A 14,144-nucleotide genomic window follows, 5' to 3' on the forward strand; every position below is an offset into this window, starting at 1 on the left:
TGGCAATAGTACCAGGCTCTGCCTCTTCCATACTTCTGGGAAAACTCCCTCGTCCAGGCATTTCTGCATAGCAGACCTGAACATCTCGGGAGCTACTGCAATAGCTACTTTTAATGCCAGGTTCCGTCCGGACCCGGGGCCTTACCTACGCTAAGGGACTTAGCTATCCCCGCAAGTTCCACATCGGTGACCCTTTCCTCATCGCCAGCCCCAGTCCCCGGCTGTCCTACGAAAGGAGGCCAAGGACTAGGATCATGACGCGGAAAAAGTCCTCCAATGATCCCCTCCAACATCTCTGGAGATTGCTCTGTAGGAGCCATCACGCCTCTCGTCTTGGCCATAACGATCCAGTAGGTATCACCCCACGGGTTTGCATTGGCATTCTGACAGGGACTTCTCGAAGCAGGCCTATTTGTTTGCCCTTATCTCAGTCTTTAGCACGGCTTTTGCAGCGGCGAACACCTCCCGCCATTCATTTCGCTCTTCCTCAGATCGAGCTCGCTGTATCGGCTGCCTAGCCCGTTGGCAGGTGCGGCGCAGGTCCGCAATCGCGTCGGTCCACCAGTAAGCCGGTGGCCTCCCATTTCTAGGGTGGACTCACCTAGGCTTGGTCGCATCGCACGTACGCGAGAGCACCGCTAGCAGCTCGTTCCCGTCTAAACCTGGTAGGTTTCGCTCACGGCTGAGCGCTTCCCTAAATACCCCTTCGTCGTAGTCTGATGTCTTCCACCTGCGAGGGCTTGGCCTTGGCCTAGCCGCCTCTTCTTCTATCCGCTGTCTGCTATTATTGTAGTCGATACTGTAGCGAACCGCAAGGTGGTCGCTGTGAGTGTAGCCATCATGTACTCTCCAGTTCGAACTACTTGTTAGACCAGCACTACAAAAACTATCGTCGATGATCGACTCGGCTTCTATGCACATAAAGGTATTTTTGATACCGACATTAGCCAGGTCAACATCTTGCATGGTCAGTGTCTCTAGCAAAATCTGACCCCGTTCTGGTTCATAAAACGGCCTCCCCGTTCTATTACCGCCCAGGTATTGAAGTCACCTGCTATTACCACCGGCCTTCTTCCTGCGTCACAGTCGTTCAGGCTCAACTGCATTACCTGCACTGTGACTTGTCAGCTGTAGCTCTTCTGACGCCTGAGAACCATGGGCCTCCCGTTAGGTGCTTGCTGTTCGCGGATTTCCCAGAACAAATCCTAACATGACTTTCACGTCCGCATCGCTTACACAGCTTGCTCCTAACAGGGTCTTTGTAGTCCCATGTCTTGTTTCCTGGTTCCAGACACCTGCAGCAAGCCTCCGGTGGGTCGTGTATGGTCAATTGGCATACCGACCAGATAACCTTGAGCTTCCCTACTTTAACAGGCTCGTTAGCATCCACCACAGGTAGTTGTACTAAGGCCACTAATGTCCTCGTCAGACCTATCCGTAGCCGCACGGCTGAAAAAGGCCACCTTCATCTCGCACTGTTGCCGCAGTGTTGTAACGAGCTCTTTCGCAACACTGATCTCGTCAAGGTTTTTAACCTTCAGATTCGCTTCCAAGGTGAGAGCCCTTGCGTGAGATACTTGTAGGTTGCTCCCTGACACTCTTGAGCGCTTGGGTTATGTTGTTATAGCCGTAACCAAGGAAATAAAACCAGTCGCTAGGAGCTAGAGTTTATAACTTCTTAGTTGATTGGTGGTTGGCTACTTCATGACATTTTATATAATTTTAGATTCCCGGCCCCCTACTATTATCAATATCAGACAAGGCCTGCTACATCTCCCCCTTTTAGAATATACGACATCAGCCATCTTGGAATTCTTGATTCCCGCACAGAACGTCGCAGAAATTCTCCTACTGGTTCCGAAGGCACCAGCTGTGGAGCGTATGTAGCTTCTTCATCATCTTCATTTAGTACCGGACCTGCAGCTCCTTGCAAGACCGGCGGCGGGGTGGCAACAGGAACTAGGGATTCAGTCATACCAGGCTGCCCTTCTACATCAGCCGGTACCGTTGCAGCGATTGGAATGCGTACTTCCTCACAAGACCTCCCATGCAGCGTCGTTGGTTCCGGAACGACGGTATCGTAGCCAGGGCGCATTTGGTGGACATGCGCTCTAACCATCAGCTTCGGTCTTCCGTTGTTTTCCATCGACACAAGTTAATGAACAGAACCTTTCCGTTCGATTACTCGGACTGGCATCCATGACTTGGTATTCCAGAAATGTTGGTCAACGTACACCAGGTCATCTTCTTCAAAGTCGCGCTTGATTGCTCCATGCCGGCGATTGAACTGTTCATTCTGCTTGAGGTGCTTGGTACCTGGGGCTTCAGGAGCAGGCTTCTTCAAGAGATCCAAAGTCGTGCGTACTGGTCTTCCGAAGAAGGCTTCTGCAGGACTCGTCGATTACGGTGTGCTTCGATTTGGAGTTGAGCGATACACTGAAAGGAATGTCTACAGGTGCTCCAGTATGGGTAAGCCTTCCGCCTTGCTCAGCTTCTTGAGACCACGCTTGAGGAAGTCAACGAATCGTTCCGCTGCGAAATGATAGGGAGCAGTGCGGAGGTGGGTGATACCATTTACACGGCAATACTGTTGAAACTGCACGCTGGTGAATTGCGTGCCGTTGTCCGATTGGGCCACGACTTCTGGTTTGCTTTCGTTGGACACTTTGCTGCTCCAGCGCACGCTGCGCACTGTCGAACGAACTGCGTCACGTCGTCATCCACATTCGGACAGTAGATGTAGCTTCGGGCCAGAGACTTCATCCGGTCAATTCCTGAGTGTCCACGATGTAATTGTCGAACAATCCGCTTGCGAAACATGAAGGGAATCGACGATTCGATCGCCGAACATGATGCAGTCGTCGACAAACTTGAAGTCCATCTCTTCTTGCAAGCCAACCCTCCTTAAGGAAGTTCACCACTTGCTATAACTGGGTCCTTTCGTGTTTCAGCCACAATGATCTGGTGCGTTGCTGAGGGTTTCTTCGAGAATCGCTTTTGCTTCAGATTCGACGTATACGACGGCTATCACGTAATCTTCATCCGGCCTTCGTTGCGATGACATCGTCCACAAAAGGAAACCCGCATAGCCGAAGTTTGTCGTTGAAACGTGCTTGATGTCGAAATCATACAGCAGGAGAGTCAAGGCCAAACGCTGCAATCGGTTCGCGGTGTAAACAGGAGTACCAATCTAGGATCCAAAAACCTTGAGGCGCGGTTGTTGATCGGTCTGCAGGAGAGAGTGACGTCCGTACAGCATCTTGAGAAAGCAAGTGGCAGCGAAAATCAGGGCCAATGCTTCCTTTTCCACATGTCCGTAGTGGCATCTCTGCCGGGTTCAGTGAGTGAGAGGCATGAGCGATTGCCTTCACTTCACCGGTCGGGAACCGCTGCATGATAACTGCGCCAAGGCCGTACTTCGATACATCTGCTGCCACGATGATCTCCTCGGATGGGTCATAGTGGGTGAGCCTTAAACTATTCGAAGGATTACTTGCATTCATCGTTCGTCGGTCCAATCCCAGCAGGCATCTTTCTTGGGCAGGTTGTCCAAGGGACCTGGAGCTTCTTCATCTGCTTCACGAATCAACCATATGTTAACTACTAGGTAGGGTACCGAGGTAGGAACGGAGCTGCTGAAGGTCTTTCGGAGATTCCATCTTGGCATCGGTTTTGGAAGAGTCCGGGCGAATGCCATCTTTGTCCACGATATGTCCGAAGAACTCAATCTGGGAGAGTGCGAAACGACACTTTTCTAGACGTAACCATACTAATGTACACGCTTAAGAACAGCGTAGAGATTGCGGCAGTGTTCCTTCTCCAGATAAGGCTTGACTTCAGGAATGCTGTCGATGATGCGCTGGAAAGCATAGGGTGGCGAATTGACTCTTCGGGGGGGTAATTGGTTGTACAGGTCGGACTCGATTATCCGGAGTCGGGATCTGATACTTCTCAAACATATATCTGGGGAATGGAATGCTCTACGGAGCTGAAATTTTAACTTTTTGTCAAACCAACTTCAATTATTGATCAGTCAAAATTTCAGCTTCTTATAGCATTCCGTTTGCAAGATTTTGGGAAGCGCCAGAGCCTGACTCCGGATAATCGAGTGCAACCTGTACTGGAATAGGTAACGGGGGGTGTTAACCGTGAGTACTGAGTAGCTTCCGCGATTCCTCCTCGACCTGCAGGTAAGCGACAGACAAGTCGAGGTGTGTGAAGTAATGTGCTCCGACAAGTTCCGTAAAGAGGTCGTCAGGATAAGGCAGTGGGTAGCGGTCACATTGTAGCGCGTCGTCGTTCAACTATTGGAGCTTCCCAGTCGAACCGGAGAAATAATACCGTTGTTCTGGAGCCTTTCGAGTTCTTCATGTACCTTGGGAAGCGCAGCGTACGCTACGGATCACTTCAGGAAGGACGTGCACCTACCCAGCGTGCTGCGAAAAACCTCCGGGAAGTGTTGCTTGAGTTGATTCACGTATTCAGCGGGTTGTTGGTCGAAACGTTAGTGTACGACGTTGACCAATCTGCTGATCGGCACCAGGGGCCTACATCGTCGAAACCAAAACATGACGCTGAAAGTGAGCACCCATCAGCATCGGACGGACGCCGACGACGGGAACATTCAAAACAACATGCATGCGCTTCGCTTCATCCGCCCTTATTGTCACTTTCTTCGACGCAACGACGGGTGGCGGCTCATTTTCACACCGATTGGGATTCAATTGAAATTTTCAAATTGTCTAAAATGTATGTTTGCTTAATATTTTTATGGGTATTAAACTATTTCAGTAAAATATGCATAGCATACATTAACATTACACAGATTTGACGGTTGTTACACTCATTAAATGAGTAATAACAGAGAAATTCATTCGAAGTCGAACGAGCGTGCGTGAGCTTGTGAGTGCGAAACAAAGTGGCATCTGCGACGACGCAGCAGCGTCGGTTCATCGGTGACGATGACAGTCGGGCTGAGCGACGACGACGGCGCCTTGTTTCCATTGACGATTGAAAGCATTGTTTACAAACTTCGCCTGAAAATTTCAATTGAAATTGAAAATGTAGGGCCCTGATCGGCACAGACCGCAGATTGAATAGATCCATAGTCTCGGTTCCAAGAACGTTGAGTTCAGCACTGTCCGAGACGAAAATGCGACTGGTTTTGGTCACATTCCTAATGGTGATCTCGGTTTGGAACTCGGTGAGAAGGTTGAGGTTTTACTTAATTACAAAAGCTAGACTTTACAAATACTGGCGAGAGTGTGAAATCGACAAATTGGAGTGGAATTTGCGAATTCCTCCGTCGGTTGAGTGGGTGGCTGTCCGATGCTGATCCAAGTGTCTTCGGAAATTATAGTAATGTCGGACGCCGAGTCGTGCTGAAGCTGGACTGTTGTATCGTTGAGCTCGACCGGGATGAACTTCTGCTTGCCTCCGACACGTCCGGAGGCGTCCTTTCCCTAGCCCGCCACAAACCGTTGGAGGTCGAGAAGCTATCAATGGTCACAACTCCTGTTTCCTTCGATCTGGGATGGACCTGTCTTTTCAAGCCCACCTTTCACAGCTTTCCGGGACGCCTGGCAGAGGTCCAACTTACCGGCATTACTAATGACTTTCGGGGTTAAGAACCCCTAGCCTTGGTATGCTTCTCATCTGAGGGCTGACACGGCTTACGCGCTTCTGCGATTGCTTGTCATGAGCAATCGCGTCCGGAGTACTAATCCGAGTATGCGAAAGCCTCCGTCTGGGTAGACTTCGGCATCTCTAACTTTACGAGTTCTGCGGCTACCATAGTTTCCAAGAGTTCATCATGGTCGTGCTTGGCCGCCATCGTTGACTTGCATTTTATCACGGCCTGCTCGGATCCGTTATCAGGAGCTACTTGAAGTATGATTTTTTACATTTCGAGGATTCGGCTTCGTATCAGCGTAGCTATTTAATTGTACTTAGCTTAGCATAGACTGACTGTACACATGTCAATGGTTGCTCCTCCGTGATTGATCTGAACTGGTGCACTGAGAGCGAGGAGGCAACTGAACAAGGGACTGAGACACTCCACTTATTTTCAAAGTACAATTTAAGCAGCTCATGCATTTTGGATCAATACCGGCCAAGTCCTTGCAGTCAGTTGGAAGCGAAAGTAATGTTAGAGTGTGATGGTTGTTGCTACTAGAGACGGTTTATAACATTCACCCGAAAACCATTTATCCGAATGTAACATATACCCGAATGCCAAACACCCGAATGCGGCATTTACCCGAATGCAACATTCACCCGAATGCGACATTTATCCGAATAGTGTTTTACTCTGCACGAATCATGTTTTTGTGAATAAAGTTCATTTATTTTGTTCAATGTAATAATTTCACGTATTTTTTGTATTGCGGCTCAGACAAGCATTTTGAATGTCAAGTTCCTCAAGAACACATTTTATTAAATTTTCTCTGAAATGATGCGCGATAAGAATTCACAGGGCAAATATCTGAATAAAACTAATCACTGCAGCTTACTATTGTTTGTGTTAACGCTGTTAGCATTCTCTCTAGAGATTAACCCTTCTTCGATTCATAAGCTGTTCTTTCGACAAGCAAAAAACAGTTTATGATATATAGAAGGGGAAATCTCTGTTTGAAGGTCGAATGGTCATTAGACCGAATGGATTAAATAACAGCCCTAGTAAAATCAACATATCATTAGAAAAAAAAATCGTTGATAGAAAAGTTTGATGATTGTTCACCAAGCAGAACATCCTGTTATTAAAAGAAGGAAACAATCTAAGAAGTAGATTTAGAATCCAGGTAATCCTGTAAGAATGTAATTTAAAAGAACATCCTATAATCGAAAGAAGGACAAAACTCATATACGTAGTTAGAACGCCAATAAAATATGCAGTAGTAAAACTCGAAAGAACAGCCTTTGAAGAGACGAAGGAAAAATCTCCGAAGGATTGGTAATAGTTTGGCCACCAAACAACTCAGTGAGGGTAACAACCAAGTAACCATATGACACTTTTATCCGCCTTCCGTACTAATACAATCGTAGTGTACAACAGATCTGCTGTATATTGGCCGTATAATAGCCCTATAAGGCTGACAAGGCGAAATATAGTGCTAATGGTTACTTGGGCACTATTTTTGTAAAAGAAACTCTACCCCATTACCCAAATGCCAAGACCTGAAAATCATAACCCTGAATAGGCCATTATTCCAAGATGGACAAATCTCCCATGGAGTTAGTAGTTTGTCTGCAATTCTAACATTCTAACTCGAAAAAGTATCCTCTAATGAAAAGAAGGAAGATATTAGCAGTTTGACCGACCAATTCAGCAACAGTACACGGTTGGACACTGCGAATTCAAAAGAATAGTCTATTAAAAAAAAGGCAAATATTAAAAAAGTGGGGAAAGCTTGCAGTATGGCTGCCAGTTTGTGACCGTGTATATAAGTGTATATAAGTAGCTCAAGGCAGCCTGTGTTGAGAAAATGTAATAGCTTCGTAATAAAAAAGTCATCATAGTCGAATGTTCAGTTATGCTAAGAACGGCTCACTTTAACCCAAACTGCTTGGTGATAATTAAGCATTCATCCTCATGACTTTCGGCCTAAATGATGTTTGGCCGAATGGCTGGAAGTTTTCTCGGTCATTTTCACTCATCAGAAAGCCAGCTAGTTGACAAGACCTGGGGCAAGTATTCGGAACCAAATGAATTATGATGAGAACGAACATTGTGGGGGTATAATCAGGCCCGGATTTAAGGGGGGGGGCAAAGGGGGCAAGTGCCCCGGGCCCCCCGATTAGGGGGCCCAAGAATCCTGAAGCACTATATATTTTCTTCAACAAAATCATATAAAATGCACTTCAATAGACGATTATATTTGAGGGTGTTAGAAGCAAAGGGGCGTAAGTGATAAAACTCCACATTTGAGTAAAAGAGCTTTATAGTTTTTCATTAATTTTTTATCCCATACAAAATGCATGAAGGTTCAAAATAAAGCCGATTTTCTCAGATGCATTGTAATTTTTCTTATCATCTAAATCATCTTAAAAAAGTTCCAAGAATCTTGAAATCTGAAGATTTTCCCGATATGTTCAGCTCAAAAAAATCAGGGCCCTCACTTAACACATGCCCTAGAGTAGTTATAATTGGATTTTAAGAGTACCATATTATTTCATAATCCGAATTTTCACTTGAAAATCCAATGTTTTATACATTTTTGGTGCAAAAATATTTTGCATTTGAAGTGTATTTCCCAGAATGACTATTTTGAGGGGTCAATTTTAATACTTGGATGTAGCAAATTCATACCTTAAGAGGTATTACAGTATTTAATAATCAGGTATTTTTTTAAATTTGGTATACGCGAGTGTTTTAAATGCCTTTGTAAGTTCTTGTGGAATTCAGTAGAAAATGTTTTAAAGGGCTTAAAATTGAGATGTTCGGGGAATTCAGGGCAGTTTTGGTAACTTACTTTTTATATTTAGGAACAATGTTTGATTAAATTGTTTTCACTACTCTTCCTGAATACGGTATCTTGACATTTTATCAAAAATATTAAAATAAATGTTCGTAACATGTTTTCATTTGTTCAAATAATCTGTCGATATTTAAGAAGGTTGCATTGGAGAAAATGTATACTTTTTAAAGGACGTAATGTTCGGCTTGAAATTCATCAAAAAAAAAAAATGAAAAATAAATGAAAAGTACACAACATTGAATACAAAATATTATTTCTGGGGGCCCTTTTTATAGGGTTTGCCCCGGGCCCCCCGAAGCCTTAATCCGGCACTGGGTATAATTATTAGCGTGGTTCAAAAAATCATTTTTGCTCCACAGCGCTTATTCGATTTGTAAGACCAGATTCTATGCCTTCTCCCAAAAATTTGAGCTCATTTGGTTGAAAATTGAGACTGCACACTTGAAAGAAGGGAACATTTCAGATTAAACTACTTATGGCCCCTTACAATGGATCCGAGATGAACCAGCCATGGGCTGAAAATCTCGTTAATAAAGATAATAATAATAAAACTTATGGCTTCTATAATCACTTCTAAAGAACAGCCATAGCTTGAAAGAAGGGAAATTCTCAAATAAAAAAATCAAAACCTATATTGCAACAGCATTTTACTGCTTCAAAGAACAGCCAATGATAAAAAGAAGGGAAAATAATTATTGCAATATGATTTGCGGTCAGCGTCAACTGCAAATGTTCAAGCAACTTTCAAAAGATCACCTTAGTTTCAAAAATGTCCAGTTAGATAAGCTTATTCAGCACTCCAGGGTCCATATTTGAATAGACACGTACATCGTCTTCGGCCATCCTATATGCACACTGAATATCAGGCAAATTGTTTGAATCTGCAGCTTCTCCTTCGTCACAGTTTTCTCAAATGCTTGTATTTGCTTCTTACCTTTTCGCAAACCTTTCTTGTTCATGAAACACAACGTTGTTACAGATTACTCCAAGGATTACCCTTTTCTTACTATTTAAGTTTCATCTACTTCTGATAAATTGTCCCCAGTGAACACTTTTTGGGCGATCTTCTGAATGATTCGGGTTAGCTTTCGGGCCAATAGGGTGAATCCGAACAAGAACAACATATATAAAAAATCCTCTGAATAAAATTGCATTTTGATCGCCAGTTAGTCCTCCACCAGAGTACTTGATGATTTTTAGGTCTAAGGAAAGCCAGCTGACTGACACCGGGCCTTAACATATTTATTATTGACAAAATCATATGGACCAAGTCCATCTTTTTTTCATTTTCCGGGTAAGTCTCGTATACGGGTAAATGTCGCATTCGGGTGAATGTCGCATTCGGGTAAATGGTTTTCGGGTAAATGTCATGGAACCCTAGAGACTGAGAGCATGTTTTTCACCCCCTCGATCACTCATTCTTCAGCACGGGTCGCTTGACACCTTGAATTGGGGTTAGTTGTCCTATTCTTAGCTGGCGACTACGCAGCTGGCTCACAAGCGGGGGGGGGAGGCTTCTTCAGGCCCCGGGACAATAATCCCTGCTGCCCCCATTGGCGTAGTTTCATTAAAGCGAATTGTAGCTGAATTTGAAGTTAACCAATTTATCTTTAGATAATTGTATGTGTTACACAAGCATCTAGAGACAAAGAAAGATACTTATATCTGTTAACATCTGTTTTAACATATTCTACTTAATAGCCCTTAAAAGTAACTTCTGAGAAGCCCTGTAAGACGTACTGTACTTCTGATTTTTTTTAATAATCTTTAGATATTAGTATCTCAATTAATTTTTACATTCTTCGTCTTAATCTAGGTGTTCTGTGTATTATAACACACTATCATCCTAAATTGGTAAAATAAATTTGAATTTCTGATTTTAATGTTTTAATGATATCCTTTTCATATGGCGTGAAGAACTTCTGGAGCTTCTTTGTATTCGAAGATTGTACTACTACTTTTTGACTAGACCTAAAATCGTCATTTAACTCTTTCATTTCCTGTTTCTTCTTTTTCAGCTCGTAAATCATAAAAATCAACTGCATTTTTGGACGTAAACCATTCGAACACATACTTTCATCGTAATTAGTAGAAATTACTTTCTCGCATAGATTGTCAATCGAGAGCGTATGCGATTTTTGTAACAAGTCTAATCAAACAACAATCTCTAGGCAAATATTTAACCCGAACTTAGTCAAATTTAACTCGCAACCGCAATTTCTTCGTAGAGGAAGCAAAAAGGTAGCAAAATCAGCAACCACACATTATACTTCTAAAAGGTTAGACTTTTTTACACACTCACGGCAAGAGCCCCAAAGTAACACGCACATACCAATTAATAAAACAAGGCAAAGATCGGGCGCGAACCAAGAAGACCAGAATATACAGGAATAAAAGCAAACCGAATCATCATCGCATCGCGGGCGCGCACGTTTAGAGATCTTCCTTGAACTCTCCTCCGTGAGAACCAACCAAATCGTCGACGACGACAACAACAAGTAGCATCAGCGTGCAAAAGTGTAAACACAGAGGCAACAACAGGGATTACCAACCAACGAGAAAACAGGAGAAGGAAACAGGAAAACATCAACTACTACTAGAACCCCACGAACTTACTACCCCCCTTTACCCACACTAACCCTCGCCCATCGCCAATTGCCATCGCCATCGTTCAGCCCTTTCGTTGTTGGGTGCGGACGGAATACCTTAGCTCTGTGAAATTTCGGAGCCGGAAGAACTGGTGCGAGTGCGAGAAAAGTTTTCCCATCGCAACGGAAACGGTAAGTCAACTAATGCACCCCTTTTTGTTTATATGAATATACCAAGTGCGGCTTTTTAAAATCAATTTTCGATAATTTGTAGTGGCAATAGCAGAGCAGTTATTAGCGTCAATTTTTTTTTTTATTTTTTGTCTATTTATCAATTAAGTGGTAAGCCCTGATAGAAAGGGTTCAACCCTGGTTCGCGTTTGTCATCAAAGAATTATTAATCCTAATGATTTGTAACATAATTTTTTTTCAATCTGTACAATTTATATATTTTTTGTTTTCTTTTTATTTTTATTTTTATTTTTTTGGTGTCGAATTACTTTCTTTGTAAAAAAAATATTCATATTGAAATTGCTAAAGATGAATTATCAAATGTGAAAGAGATATATTATATTTGAAAAATTTCTGAACAACGTGTTAAGAACGCAAAAACTTTGAAACAAATTCAAGTTTCCATAAAAATTAAAGAAATTATTTGAAATTGTGAAAGTTGCTGAGAAGATGTGTATCTAATTTTCTATTTTTTTCAACGGATTTTTTTAAAATGTTTTTAGTTTTGATTGCACAACTTTTTTATATGATAGATTATATTCAATATAAAAATTGAATTTAACAAGTATAGCAATGAACTTCTTAATGGAGTAGATCATTCCAAAAGAATTTAACAATTGAATTTAACAAGTATAGCAATGAACTTCTTAATGGAGTAGATCATTCCAAAAGAATCTCTAGTAGAAATTTTCGATTGGAAAATTTTCATACGAAAATATATATAAATATATGTAAAAAAATAGAAAATAAAAACATTTTTGCTAAATAATAAAAAAAACTAATTTCGTTGCAAAAAAAGAAAATTAGATACTCATCCGCTCAGTAAACAAACCCGGAATCCAAACCAAGCGAGCGTTTAAAAGGCAAGGCCCAACTTTTGCTTGCAGCATTCACGCATGCACGCAGAAGATGCAATTAGAATGACATTTTGTCAGATGTTTTGGACCCGCCGTTAAAATTAGCACAATCCAAGACACAAAACGAAAATCGCAACGCAACGCGTTTGGCAGGGATGGTAGAGCAGCAGACGAAGAGTCGAGAATGTGCATCAAGCTCAAGCATGCCATGACAACGACGACCACGCTGATGGTTTTAGTAGGTATTTAGAGACACTCGCAAGTCTAGTAGTTGGTTGACGTTCGGTTGGTATCTATAGAAACAGTCGTCGCCTGTCGTTATAGGCAATGCGGCAGCCGGCCGGCAAGCGAACCTTGCTGTTTTGCTTTTACTGATTTACGCCGACTGTGCAGCATGCGGCATGCTTCTACTACACATAAAATGAAACAAAATGCAAACAAAAACATGAAGAAAGAATCCACACGCCCCGCAATAACCGATATTCGCGACAAGTCGGTAAACTGACATGTACCCAGGGATCCCAGATGTGAATTCGATAGAAGGCTCGGAGAAACGAGTCACATATACCATGATAAGGATTCTCTCGAAATCCTGACAAATATTCTCTCGAAATCCTGACAAGGATTCTCTCGGAACCTCGACAAGGATTCTCTCGGAATCCTGACAAGGATTCTTTCGGAATCCTGACAAGGATTCTCTCAGAATCCTGGCAAGGATTCTCTCAGAATCCTGGCAAGGATTCTCTCAGAATCCTGGCAAGGATTCTCTCAGAATCCTGACAAGGATTCTCTCAGAATCCTGACAAGGATTCTCTCAGAATCCTGACAAGAATTCTCTCAGAATCCTGAGAAGGATTCTCTCAGAATCCTGAGAAGGATTCTCTCAGAATCCTGAGAAGGATTCTCTCAGAATCCTGAGAAGGATTCTCTCAGAATCCTGAGAAGGATTCTCTCAGAATCCTGAGAAGGATTCTCTCAGAATCCTGAGAAGGATTCTCTCAGAATCCTGACAAGGATTCTCTCAGAATCCTGACAAGGATTCTCGCAGAATCCTGACAAGGATTCTCGCAGAATCCTGACAAGGATTCTCGCAGAATCCTGACAAGGATTCTTTCACAATTCTGAGAAGAATTCTCTCCGAATCCTGAGAAGGATTCTCTCCGAATCCTGAGAAGGATTCTCTCCGAATCCTGAGAAGGATTCTCTCTGAATCCTGAGAAGGATTCTCTCCGAATCCTGAGAAGGATTCTCTCCGAATCCTGAGAAGGATTCTCTCCGAATCCTGAGAAGGATTCTCTCCGAATCCTGAGAAGGATTCTCTCCGAATCCTGAGAAGGATTATCTCCGAATCCTGAGAAGGATTCTCTCCGAATCCTGAGAAGGATTCTCTCCGAATCCTGAGAAGGATTCTCTCCGAATCCTGAGAAGGATTCTCTCCGAATCCTGAGAAGGATTCTCTCCGAATCCTGAGAAGGATTCTCTCCGAATTCTGAGAAGGATTCCCTCCGAATCCTAAGAAGGATTCTCTCCGAATCCTGAGAAGGATTTTCTCCGAATCCTGAGAAGGATTCTCTCCCAATCCTGAGAAGGATTCTCTCTCAATCCTGAGAAGGATTCTCTCCGAATCCTGAGAAGGGTTCTCTCCGAATCCTGAGAGAGATTCTCTCCGAAATCTGAGAAGGATTCTCTCCGAATCCTGAGAAGGGTTCTCTCCGAATCCTGAGAAAGATTCTCTCCGAAATCTGAGAAGAATTCTATCCGAATCCTGAGAAGGATTCTCTCCGAATCCTGAGAAGGATTCTCTCCGAATCCTGAGAAGGATTCTCTTTGAATCCTGAGAAGGATTCTCTCCGTATCCTGAGAAGGATTCTCTCCGAATCCTGAGAAGGGTTCACTCCGAATCCTGAGAAAGTTTCTCTCCGAAATCTGAGAAGGATTCTCTCCGAATCCTGAGAAGGATTTTCTCCAAATCCTGAGAAAGATTCTCTCCG

At 43.2% G+C, this 14,144-nt stretch overlaps 2 protein-coding genes across 3 annotated transcripts in view; one reads left to right on the plus strand and one right to left on the minus strand.

Annotated features, from left to right (window-relative positions):
• LOC109397635 (RNA-binding protein MEX3B) overlaps positions 1–14,144 on the plus strand; it is a 223,401-nt gene that overhangs the window by 134,028 nt on the left and 75,229 nt on the right. For both annotated transcript variants that reach the window (XM_062845140.1, XM_029880410.2), the window contains exon 3: positions 10,496–11,257. The gene's annotated coding sequence lies outside the window, so the exon portion shown is untranslated. The remainder of the gene's footprint in view (positions 1–10,495; positions 11,258–14,144) is intronic.
• Positions 2,948–3,503, minus strand: LOC134288894 (uncharacterized). The gene is made up of 3 exons (XM_062854825.1): positions 3,372–3,503; positions 3,206–3,328; positions 2,948–3,154 (listed from the first exon to the last, which is right to left on the minus strand). The coding sequence occupies exons 1-3, from the start codon at positions 3,501–3,503 to the stop codon at positions 2,948–2,950; spliced, it is 462 nt and encodes a 153-aa protein (XP_062710809.1).

This window comes from Aedes albopictus, chromosome 1 (genome assembly GCF_035046485.1).
Source record: "Aedes albopictus strain Foshan chromosome 1, AalbF5, whole genome shotgun sequence".
NCBI lineage: Eukaryota > Metazoa > Arthropoda > Insecta > Diptera > Culicidae > Aedes > Aedes albopictus.

Coding starts and splice junctions, on each gene's coding strand:
- LOC134288894 (XM_062854825.1), bottom strand. CDS start 3,503: ATGAATGCAAGTAATCCTTCGAATAGTTTAAGGCTCACCCACTATGAC. Junction 3,329..3,371: donor AGCGGTTCCCGACCGGTGAA/GTGAAGGCAATC, acceptor TGAACCCGGCAG/AGATGCCACTACGGACATGT. Junction 3,155..3,205: donor ATCAACAACCGCGCCTCAAG/GTTTTTGGATCC, acceptor AACCGATTGCAG/CGTTTGGCCTTGACTCTCCT.